The following is a 12,862-nucleotide window of genomic DNA, read 5'->3' as shown; positions in this document are numbered from 1 at the left end:
AGACCACCAAAACCTCTTCTCAGAGGCTCATATTGCTGTAATAACACCGTTGCGGCACACTCGATGAGAATGCTGACACACAGGCTCCCTGTAGTGGTTAGCAGCATGTTCAGTACATTACTTACTTGGTTCACCGAATCGCCATGTGCCTCGGCTACCCAGTGCATACAGTGGACTCTGTTTTGTAATCACTGAAATAAAATCACGTTAACTGCCACCAACACAGAACTGCCAACAGTGTAGAATGCAGAAATATAAATAGGAAGTGTTCCTTTCCATTTCAGCTACTCTATTGCGCTATCTGTTTGTTGAAAACGTCGGGCAGTGCAAAAGAAAAGCTATAACTGTCTGGCTCTCAGAAATCCAGACCCAGCCATATGCATTATATCACAGAAATGTGGAATGCGGAACTTCTGGAGGAACTGTTGTTGACTACTGGAGGTACTGTAGCTACATGACAGCTAATAGCGTAACGATAAGCCTCATGCTCCGTAGATAAGACTCGCGAGTTCTAGTACATTCGCTGCTACATTTTTAAAAACGCAATTCTGCTGTCTGCTGAAGTTATCAATTTAATGGAACTTTGAACATAATTCCCTTCATTTCTCATCCCAAAATAGCCACATGTGGAAAAAGGGCCAACTTCTGCGACATTTAGTTCTTTTCTGGTTTAATAGACGGCCAGACAGCAGATGCATCTTGAAGCTTTTCATGATTAATATCTCTCACATGTTTAGTATTTTTTAACAACACTAAAAGAAACCTTACGAAAATTCTGCGCTGTATTATAAGAAATAAAATAAAACTACCCAATCTGTTATTATAAAACTGAGTATCTGTACACAAGCGTGCCTCTATCGGCACGAATTAGTAAAATACTACTAATTAGATTTCGATTGAGTCTGTGTTTAATTGGCATGCTGTGTCATACTCAAGAGGTATGCAAATGTGGCATTTCATAAATAAAGTTATGTATTCCTAGAAACCCAAAATTTGCTTGTCAGCAGCGGAAAGAGGCGTTACCTGTTGTGCAGCATTGTAAGATTTTCACCATTGCGCTATGAGCGTAAAGTATTTTCTTATCGATGTTTGATCTGACTGCTTGTAGCTCTTTCACAGAAGGGATAAAAAGGTTACAGTCAGCGAGACTGGAACTGCGAACGATAACACACGCTTTATTACAGGTCAGCACGTCACCACAGAGCTAGCGAGGAGGTACGTGTTTGGTGTTCCTCTTACGAGGCTAATAGTGGCTAGAATACATAAACTGCTATTTAAAAGACGAGATTAGTTGCTATTTCCACGTGCATTGACTTTCCTGGGCTGAAAACCGTAAATTTACAATCTTTTGTTACACCTCAAGCGATATTAACTCAGATTATTCAATAGAAATGACAGGAAAAATCAAGTGAACTTTGAGGCTTAATTCCGTGCACACCAGGAAGTAACTCGTCGAACACAGAGTTGCCAAACATACCTTGCCTTGTTGCTAAATCTCAGTTACAGTACCAGCAGGAAGGAGACGAACCGATGTGATCCTACAGCGGGCTGGAAAGTGACCATAGCTGGCGTCTCAAAGACGCGGCTGCTACGGCCTGGAATACGTAATGCGTCTGATTCGCATTTCTGTAACTAGGTTTAGGGACCGGAGCGTAGCTACTAATAATACTCAGAACTCACTGCAAACTAAGCATCATAAATCATTAACTCTCATAGTTGTTTTTATATTTCTTTCGTAACTGTACTGCAAACTAAGAAACTCATTCACGGACGTTTTCGTGCCTCGCCGATAGTCGAGGACACAAGACACATAAAAATAAAAAAAGGATGTGTGTGTGTACGTGTGTGTGTGTGTGTGTGTGTGTGTGTGAGAGAGAGAGAGAGAGAGAGAGAGAGAGAGAGAGAGAGAGAGAGAAATAAAAAAGAATGAGAGAGAGGGTAAAAAATTGTTGTAAAGAAATTGAATACCGGCATGTAAAGAAATCTTTCATTAAAATGACACGTTACACATCATTACGAAATGTCGTATTCATGATCTATGGAACAAGTATTAATCTAATCTAATCCAATCATATCAAATTGCTGACTAGCCGTGAAGAGTCATGAATTACCGAAATTTTCGCCAATATCAGTAACCAAATCTAAACTTGAAAATAAATGACGACAGTTTTTGTAATAAACCGTTACTCCTATCAAGACCCTTTCATCCCTGTTAACTAACCACGAAAGATGTCTAATACGAGGGCTATCCACAAAGTACATTACGTTTTGGAATTAAAAATAAGTAAAGTATTGGAATTTTTTTTATTATGTACAGATGAAAGCCACACTTAAATACTACTTTTCTACATAGTTGCCATTTAAATTAAGGCACTTATCGTAGCGATGGACGAGCTTGGAAATTCCTTCGTCGTAAAATTCGGACGCCTGCGCCTTCAACCACGTGGTTACCTCTTCTTGAAGCTGTGCGTCGTCATCAAAACGCTGCATAGCCAAAGACTTCTTCATTACTGGGAATAAGTGGAAGTCGCTCGGTGCCAGGTCGGAACTGTACGGCGGATGAGGAAACAACTCCCACTTAAAAGATTCGAGAACTTCACGAGTGGCATTTGCCGTTTGGGGCCGGGCGTTGTCGTGAATCAGCAAGATCTTTGAGCCCAACTTTCCCCTGCGCTTGTTTTGTATTGCTCTTCTGACGTTGTGCAGAGTTTGGCAATACCTTTGAGAGTTTATTGTAGTGCCTCTTTCCAGGAAATCCGCAAAAATCACACCTTTTCTGTGCCAAAAGAGGTAACCACGTGGTTGAAGGCGCAGGCGGCCGAATTTTACGACGAAGGAATTTCCAAGTTCGTCCATCGCTACGATAAGTGCCTTAATTTAAATGGCAACTATGTAGAAAAGTAGTATTTAAGTGTGGCTTTCATCTGTATATAATAAAAAAAATTTCAATACTTTATTTATTTTTAATTCCAAAACTAATGTACTTTGTGGATAGCCCTCGTATATCTCCATTCAGAAGTAACAAAGTGTGTATGCATTTAAAGATGAAGCACATGATGTGAAGTTCTGTGACGGAGATACGAACCCAACAAGTAATCGGATTTTTAACTAAAAAATAAAATGTTACGTATCGGTTCTCTTGCTAGCTGCTAGGTGTTTCAATCCAAAATAGGGATACAAATTTTTATGTCTGAGCGACAATCGAACCGCACTCCTATCGTTCTACTTTATTGTCCACGAAAATAGCTTAAGTATCAACTGATTACTCACCATCAGTAAGATGTGTGTGAGTTTGACCAGAAATTGTTGGCAACACATGAATAGACATTAAAAATGGACGGTAATTTTCACTAGCAGGCCGGTTTGCACGTGATAGGGCTTGGAATGAAATTATGAATATTTTTGTACTGGATCAGGAATCGGACCCACGTACTTACCTTTGGAGGAGACCTAGAAAAGATTGCAGTCTTGGAAAAAGGAACGAAATGATTGAACTATACTGTTCTGAGAGATTCAGATCCTCGAAAGAGGAGATACGAAATCGAATCACAGTGCAGCACCAAATTTTTCAGCCTCTCTAGTTCAATCAAGTACAAGTAAAATAAGAGCCCTGTTCCTTTAAATGGCTATCGGTTCATCAAATAAAATAAAATTTTCTAATGTTATTAAGTTTACTGGCGACAGAATTTCTGTTTGCCATGATCTCGGCCTATGTCATTTCCCAAAGTAAACCGGCACTGTCCAGTTGGGAATGAAGGAACGTGATGTTTAACGCGGATTCTGGACTATAACATCCTTCTCTTGAGGTTGCCAGAGGTAAAGTAAATCTGTTCGTGCCTGAACCCACGTATTGCACTTGTAATAGTTCGTTCTACCAGACCATTGTGGCCACATTTCCCAGCCCCAGGAGTGTGCTGTAATGGATGATGTGCTTAGCTTACAAAATTAGTCACGGTGGAATAAATGCGAGTCTATTAAATGGTTATGCTGAAGAAAGCTTCTGACGCGGATATTATGCTATTCTCACGTCAGCAGGATGTAAAGACTCTTCTAGGTATCATAGCCTCGATGTGAAGCCATTTTGAAACTTTCACCAATTCAGGAAATTTCTTAGTTCGAGAAAATCCACTGTGAAGTGTGAAGTTACCGGATAATTCGATTATTACCGTCATTATTACTATCATTTTCTTCATATCGCTGCTGGAACACATGTGCTTGAAGATCATTTAAGGCCTTTTGGTCAAAATTGGTTCAAATGACTCTGAGAACTATGGGACTTAAAATCTGAGGTCATCAGTCCCCTAGAACTTAGAACTACGTAAATCTAACTAACCTAAGGACATCACACACATCCATGCCCGAGGCAGGATTCGAACCTGCGACCGTAGCGGTAGCGCGGTTCCAGATTGAAGCGCCTTGAACCGCTCGGCCACACCGGCTGGCCCTTTTGGTGATTATAGAAGCAGTTGCCCAAGAACAGGTTCTTTCCCTGTCTACGGAATCCTTTTCATGTTAATATCAAACATCAGCAATTACTCGTAGATTACATCAGAACTAAAGTAATTGATGGAGACGTTGCTTGACAACAAAATGGCGCTGCCTTCCTTCGCTTCTATAATATTTCACAGTTGCAAAACCCGCATTTGACTCATTGTCATTATACTTAGTCGCTTATCATAAATTCTAGCTCAGAGTGACACCAGTTTAAGTAACCTAATGTAGCGTAGACTGTTTGCCAGTGCTCTTTCTCACCAGTAGATATACAAATCACTAATTGGGCCCCATAAGTACACTGTAACAGTAATTTCTGTGTGTATGCAATGCATACGGATTGTAGAAATTCCACTTCTGTATACAATATGCCTGACCTAAACGGGCCCTTTATCATTACAGGCCCTGGGCGGTGCAACATCATACTGACAACAGTTATGTGCTTATACTGACCACCTCACTGTTCTTTTTACCTGATTTTGTAATCATTTAAATAAAACAACATAACCTTCTAGTGGGAGACATTTCGTCCCCCTTTTCCTTCTGTGAAATTTGTCACTAAGCTTTTTGCCTTCCAACCAGCGAAATGCGGTAGAGTACGGCTGGTAAACGATTCACAAACCACGATTTAGTGCCGTTAAGACGATTTCTTTAAACATTGGCATAGCTGAAGGAATTTAGTTTCTTCTTAAATCGTCTTATGCAGCAACGTTCACAGATATCTCAAATAGGAAAAGCTCTTTATCCAAGTACGAAGGTTGTAAAACAAACTTCCCACAGTTTGTGCCAGGTTGATCTTTTCGTCTGATAGCACTGCGTAAGCATTTTGTCTAAGAAGTATTCACAAGTAGTGTTCCTGTAGCTGTGGGAATCATTGGTTGAAAACGAGTTTAACACCAGTGGGTACAGCACTGCTAAATATTCGAAATGATTATCAACCTGATTTCATCCACAAACTGAGGCGTATTTATAATATTAAAGCTAGACTGCGTATCCTTGTCTTCCTTGAGTGGGCATCGGAAGGCGTTTACACACACGTATACGAGGGTAATCCCAAATGTAAGTTCTCCTAAGGGACACGCAGGCACAAACGAGAGGTCCATAATTTTAAGGCCAAGCAGAAACCACAGCAGCAGCTGCGTGGTAGAAAAGTGATAAAGAGCAAGTTTACGGCTATGAAGGTCTCAAGTTCAATCCCGCGTCAGACCCACGGTTTTTATGTGTGATTTTACACTTATTTCCCCTCTAGCAATGTTTGTTGATGTGATAAGTGCCGAGTTACACTGTGGTCCGAAAGCCACGTTAAACTGTAGGTTCCCCTATTAAATGGCTTGGTAGGTCAACTCAAAGGTCGGAGGAAAGCAACGGCATACCACCTCCAACAAGACCGTGGCTGTTAAAGCACTGTGGTGTTCAAACCACTCTTCCGACTGATGACTGCTTTACTTCTTATGGGTTATTAACATTTTTGTGCTTTCATGCTGTAGCTTTGATTCCAGTAAACGTAAGTAACCGGCCGAGCACTGTCACCGTTCGAGTTGTCAAGGTGGTAGACGACGATGCTGTCGAACCCAGTTACAATCTTGGTCATAGCTATGTTTCAGTCTAATACCTCTATGTGACTTTCTGCGTATTTCATGATATACTTTTATACACTTGGTACGCATCCAAATTGATATCTGATGGAGCTGTATTTAGCAACATGAATCAGATATGTTTTCCGTGCAATATATCGGACATCAGTGCAGCGAGATTTCGTTTTTGTGTTGCGCATGGTGCAAGAAATATTTGTATTAGGTTTCACCCCACTGTATGCGAGCAAGCTCACGAATAGACTGTCAATAACTGGAATTACGCAATAATACACTTAAAAGTTGTATTTTTGCATTATGTATCCCAATGAAAATAACTGTAAACAGGTTATGTGCCTACATGCTTATTATTCGCGCTTCTCGAGGCTTTAGTCAAAAAATAAAAAGAGAGACAGAGGCAGAGAGAGTAAACAGAAATGTATTTCAAATATCAACTCGGTGACGCCATGTTCGTCTCGTGATGTAAAGCAAGGATAGTTGATAGGTAATATCTCGTGGTACTAGCGATATGTATTGCTACAGGGCTCTTTCTTTATTCTCTACAAACAACCAGAATAGAATTCAGTAACAAAGTGGTAAGAACACCTATGCAGTGGGCAAATTAAACACTCAGCCTTTCTTGGTTATTTTGTTAATCGTCTGTAATGCAGTAAACATACTTGATTACTGATTTGTTATTACTACCATTTTTGTTGTTATTCGTCACCTCACAACAGCTTTCCTATCACTCATTGCTGCCGATGCGGGTAACGAATGGATCAGGATGAATGAAATGTGGGATGTTTCGACACGGAGAATATACACATTTATCTCAGCGTCTTGTGTTCAGGATAATATGAAAACCTCAATATGAGAAGACGAGAATGGGATGCCGGTGATGCAGGCAATAACACCCACCTATTTCTGTCGCTTAACACCATGACGACAGACAAACTGGTGTCTCACTGTATTTTGATTATAATTCGTTAGTCTTCTTGCGACCTCGTTTTAATACCTCTTGGGAGCAGGCATAACATTTTACTTTTTGAACACCGAACAATAACACAAAGATAGTAGATGGAAGGATACAAAGAAACAATCAGACTCATGGGTGTGGATGCTGTTCATCACTAGAAGACTAAAGAAGAGCGAAACATTACGAAGGCAATGAATACGCTGGTTAGTGTACATTATTTGTATAAATCTGAAGATGAAAAAGCGCAGATCTGCACAGTGCCCTAATCTGCACTTTAGTTTCTGTCTTAATGGGCATAATTTTTAGTTTCTTCTCTTCTGAATTTTCAGATGAATTGATTATTACGAGGTACAGAATAATTAGTTAAGTGTGTTTCTTACAGCTTCCATTCGCACCAACATTTTTCTACATTCTCGTGAAATCCATGAAATTTTTCTTCTATGATCACAAGACTCATTTGAATGCAATCGATTCGAGGTGCAACGTGATTGTTATCTTACTTTTCGTGACAGGTGGGCAAAGTTGATTTCCAAAGACATTTTACTGTACTGAAATAATCTTTCGTCACAAATTAACAAGGTAAGTGTTTTATTCGTATATATTTTGTGGGAAACTGTAATCGTGATGGAAGATTACACACCTGAATGTTTGACACAACTGGTAGGAGAAAATACTGTATACTCCTACTGTAAACTGCTCATTCTTTTGTTTTAGTGCATTATGAAACGTAGCCGCCCCCTCCCCTTTCTTTTAATGTCGGGGGCTGTGACGGAACTGGTTTTGGGCACGTCGCAGTTGGTTTGGCCACAGTTGCGTGTTTTCTTAGGCGCAGTGCCCGTGGCTTAAACCTCGTACTGGAGACATACAGGCAGTACCTAGTCAGAACATTTCATATTTTTTACCTTTTTGTAATTCTAAAATTGAGGACGTTGCTCCTCAGTTTCATGGCTGTTTAAATGGTGAGTCAGCCACAGGTTATGGAAAATTGTATCTGACCTATATGCGCCCATTACTGTTTTCCAAAGCTGTGCCCCTTGTTAAAATAAATAGTGTGTAGTTTCACCGGCAATATTATTTGGTCGTAATTTGACATTAGAGGTTTCCAGTTCTATGGGATTTTCTAGAAAGAATTATAATTTGGTAAAAGACCCTGTTTCATTTTACAACTGTTGCTGCTGTCTAAACTGTTATTCCCTTCTTTTTAACTTGCTGTTTAATGTATTTGTTGCTGATCTCAGGAATTGTTTCTCTTAGTATAGTGTTTCTTTTTTAGGTAGTAATAAAGCTTGTTAATTGGTGAAACATATGCACTTAAAACACTGGTTCAGTTCTTTCACCTGCATGATGTTGGTTAAGCCGCACTCCGAAAGGTCAGATTTCAAACATAATTCGTTTTAATCTGATTTTTTTCCACTCATTTCGCTTCCATTTATATGTAGTCAATAACTTTTCTTCGGAATCTCATACCTTCATTCTCTTACATAGAAATCGTCTTTTGTTTTATTTTTATTAAGCATTTACACCCCTAATGCAATTACCCATAGAATTTATGTGGTATCTCCGGCCTCGTCTCTCAGTTCTGCTAACCACTGTATTACACAGAATTTTATACTAAAGGCTTCACAGTGCTCCACTTTTTTGGTTTGTGTGTCAACTTTCCTAGGCTGTATTAGTTCTTTTATTGTATTCGACATTTTGGTTGCTGTATTCTAAGACAGTGCCCTGAATATTTTATTATAAAAGAACTTTATTAAAGACTGCAGCACAAAACTGGAAGTAGTTCCTCCCAAGAGCTCGGATAAATGTACAACTAGTATTTCGTTTCGTTGCGTTGGGTACTTACGGAATATGTAATTCAATGACATGTGAAATTCTGGGAAGGAGTTAAATGTGACATTAACGTTACTATAGAGAACAAGGATTAAAGTCACCGAATGTGCCGTAGAATTTTTGATGAACTCACCCTGTTTTTGCAAAGTCTGTCCATAGTTTAGTTAACGTCTTAGCCATTTCAATATCCTTTGCCGGTAGGTCTCCAGTTATTGGCATGTATGGATTGTTTGAAAATAAGTAAAACGCTTCATCTCCATGGGCAACACCTGTAAAAACATACATTGAAAGTTATTTCTTCATATAATGCATATGGGTATTATGCACTAAATACTGCCAGTAACTCTCGAACAGCGGATCCCTGCTTTCCCTCATAAGAAACATATAAGTTTTTATTTAATTTTGGAGACTAGTAGTATAGATTTTATGTGTGTGTCCACTGAAATATGAGGACTCTGTGAACTAATACGAATGTTTTGCTTGTAGCTACGTTTCAGTGCGAAAATTATGTAACTAGACATTTGCAATGGTACTGTGATTTTTAATTTCCCTGCGTTAATATGGCTTCCACTGTTGAAACAGAGTTGGAGATACATTAATGAACGTGTATCTGTTTCCTTACATAGGGAAAGAAGGTGGTTCAAACCGATGTGTGCTCATAATGATTTACATTTCTACTATTTTACTTAATCACACCAGGCGAATGAGTGGAGGTGCGGATTCAGCAGGTTCGCTTTCTATGTAGAGACAAAACTTGCTTGATCCTTCTTGCATCAGATGTAATTCTAAAGACTACTCTAAAAGTCAGTGAGGAAGTTGATGCGACCACTGAAAAATATAAAATTTCTTTATCTGTGCAGAACAACAAACATATCTTCCCCAACAAAGTAAATATACTGGCTTGGAGCTTACCACGTGGAAAATGATGATTGAAAATAATGTAAATATCGGTAAATTATGTAAGTGATTGAAAAATACGATTATAAGAAATGTAAACAACATGGAAAAATTAAATGTGAATACCTTAAATACCTATAAAAATGTAAATAATGTAATTACAGGAAACAAAATTGTACGTAAATAAGAGTATGGAAAAACAATTTTCTATCAAAAATTTTATATGTATCATAGTTTTTCTGTTTGAACACTTGTTTTTCCTTCGTACTCCCTTTATAGTTTCTCCTTCACATAGCACAGAATGTTAGTGTGTCTCTGTCTTAACAGAGTCTTTTAGATAGGCTGCATCTAATTAGGATAGCTGAAATGTGCAGAGGTAACTCTCTGCTGTGGACTCTATCTCTCAGAAGCAGCAGCAGGTGAGATCTGAAATTACTCTGTTACATGCGTACTGTACGCACGTGTGACAGTTACTGACAAAAAAGTTCGAGCTCTTGAATACGTATACTTTTTCGAGAAAAGGTTGTGAGTTAACATCTAATGACGAGAAAAAAGTCCAAAGAGGGGGAATATTTAATTTAAAAGAGAGAAAAATGCTTCGTGTGTGTGTGTGTGTGTAATTTTGCTATACTTAATTACTTTCAGTTTTCTTTCTTTAGTTCCAATCCATTGTGTGTGCCCATTAGACTGTTTATTTAATTGGAGAGCCAGCAGTTCTTCCTCATTTTTACTGATGATGACAACGTTATCAGCAAATCTTATCACCGATATCATTGCATCCAGTATTTTAAACCCACCCTTGAACCTTTCTTTTATTTTCATCAGTGCTTCTCAATGTATCGTTTGAACAGTAGGCGCGAAAGACTACTTCCTCTCTTATACCATTTATAATCCTAGCACTTCGAACTTAGTCTTCGATCCTTAATTTTCTTACTTGGTTGTTGTACATAATTTGTATTTCCCGTCTTCCCCTATAGCTTACACTGGTTTTCCTGATAGCCTCTCTGGTGCCTTTACATTTCATGAAGCCAACTCATTATCATCTAACAGATCGTCCCCATCAGGTCTACAAAAACCATCTAGGTGCTGCATGATTATTGTCAACACTGCTGGCCACAGGATTCACCAAACCTAATACTCATTTGGAGAATGGGACTTTCGTTGTATCCACTATCATCTTGACATTCTGTCGACTTCACATATGGAAACTATTCTCAAAACACACACGAGATCAAAGCAGTAGCTTAAGTATTCCCGTGGACTGGCATTTGGTGGGACTTCGCCACTCGCGAATAAATTACTTCACTTTCACCTGATGAGAAGTCTCTCACTGTCTATTGATTAGCTAATTCCAGCGAATATGACCAACGGTTTTGAGCTGTGATTTGCCATGAATGTTGCAAGACTGAACCACACTGAGGGAGCAAACTGCGTAGGTGCTCGCAATCCAGCCGTCACTTCTGGTAGACTAACTAAACACGAGAAAACGTTTGTTACGTCAGGCATGTAGCAGCATTGTTAAACAGTGGTATCAGGTCTTAAGGCATTGAATAATTTGTCATAGCTGTCATTATTTATAACAAAGAAAAAATGGAAAGATTGTAATGTCCTGTTGACAGAGACATCGTTATGAGTCGTTCCCGGATTTGTGAGCTGCCTGAATAGCCGTGTCACTTCACTGTGTACTCAGTGACTATGTTGACTCTGGTCAACGAAGTGCAGCAACGTCGACTGACGAAACTGAAAAATCTAGATATCGGAGAGAAAGCAGCGCCATTACTCAGCCGCAGTGCACTACTAAAAAGTGATTTCATCTAACAGATAACATACAATTTTATTTTTGTGTTTGATATAATAGTGTCAGAGATGAGATAAAACGGATGTTATTATTGGTAGAACGTAGTATGGGTTGGTCAATGTAGGGAAAACCAATTTTCTTTCATAAAAATAAGATAACAGCTACAGTGCCACACACTATTACAGTCGATTTCAGTTACTCTACCCTCACTATATGGTATTCAATCTGTGACCTGTTTTGTTTTGTTACGTCGAACATGCACCAACAACGTATGTACTCTGTATAATACAATATCACATTACACGTTAATCGAAAATAGTCTTAATATTGAACCACTTGAGCAGCTGGATGCGCTTTTGCACTGTTATATATTTCTGTAGTTGTAAAATGCCATTTCATCACATGGAAATTCATAAACAATACCTTGTCTGTAGTTCATCCATTTCTTAATGTTACCATTTCTTCCTGGTTTGCTTGTCATGAAAGATACGTAGGAAAGCGTCCGTGAAGTTTATAAACTGTGACTGAGGTACGGAGAGAACTGAGGGTGTTAGAGATGTTCGTGTCTGGATAGTTCACACAGTAAGAGCATTATTCGCTCTGGCTAGCTAGCATCGAATCCCGGTCCGGTACATTGTTTTAATTCTCTAGGTAGATTAAACAGTACACTCTCAACTGCAACGTGAAACATTCATTCCAAGAAGAATTCATTTTATTGTATTTTGAAGTGATGTTTAAAAAACAATGGAATGGGTTAATTGACGAAATACAGCAACAAGCCACTTTCTATGTAACCTTATTCCTCCTAAAATATCTTCCGAGGTTTCAGCCATCTTCATCTAGCGTAATATATTTATATCTCCATCAGAATGGCCTCTTTGTCTATTTTTAGTCAACTGAAATCTCCAGCTTACTTTTATTCTGTAACTTGTAACTCCTTGATTTGCAGTTTCACGAATAACGCACGAGGTATTAGCTTCACTGATGTACTGATTTTTTTTAATCATCACTTTTCTGACTGGTTTGATGGGACCCGCCACGAATTCCTCCCATGTGACAACCTTTTTAACTCAGAATAACACTTGCTGCTTCTGTCATCAATTATTTGCTGGATGTATTCCACTTCTGCCTTCCTCTACAGTTTTAACCTCTATAGCCCCCTCTAATATGAAATGTACTTCATCCTGTCCCTTCTTCTTGTCAGTATTTTCCATTTATTTCTTTCCTCGTCGATTCTGCGGAGAACCTCCTCATTTCTTACCTTATAAGTCCACCTAATTTTTAACATTCTTCTGTAGC

At 38.9% G+C, this 12,862-nt stretch overlaps 1 protein-coding gene across 1 annotated transcript in view; it reads right to left on the bottom strand.

The window, feature by feature from the left end:
* LOC124788899 (juvenile hormone esterase-like) overlaps window positions 1-12,862 on the bottom strand; it is a 124,320-nt gene that overhangs the window by 9,335 nt on the left and 102,123 nt on the right. Inside the window, exon 9 of the mRNA XM_047256181.1 lies at window positions 9,002-9,137. Within this exon, the coding sequence (XP_047112137.1) occupies window positions 9,002-9,137 (136 nt within the window). The remainder of the gene's footprint in view (window positions 1-9,001; window positions 9,138-12,862) is intronic.

Source organism: Schistocerca piceifrons, chromosome 3 (assembly GCF_021461385.2).
Source record: "Schistocerca piceifrons isolate TAMUIC-IGC-003096 chromosome 3, iqSchPice1.1, whole genome shotgun sequence".
In the NCBI taxonomy this organism is placed as follows: Eukaryota; Metazoa; Arthropoda; class Insecta; order Orthoptera; family Acrididae; genus Schistocerca; species Schistocerca piceifrons.
The sequence above is the reverse complement of the archived record's forward strand: the minus strand, read 5'-3'. Positions and strand labels throughout refer to the sequence as shown.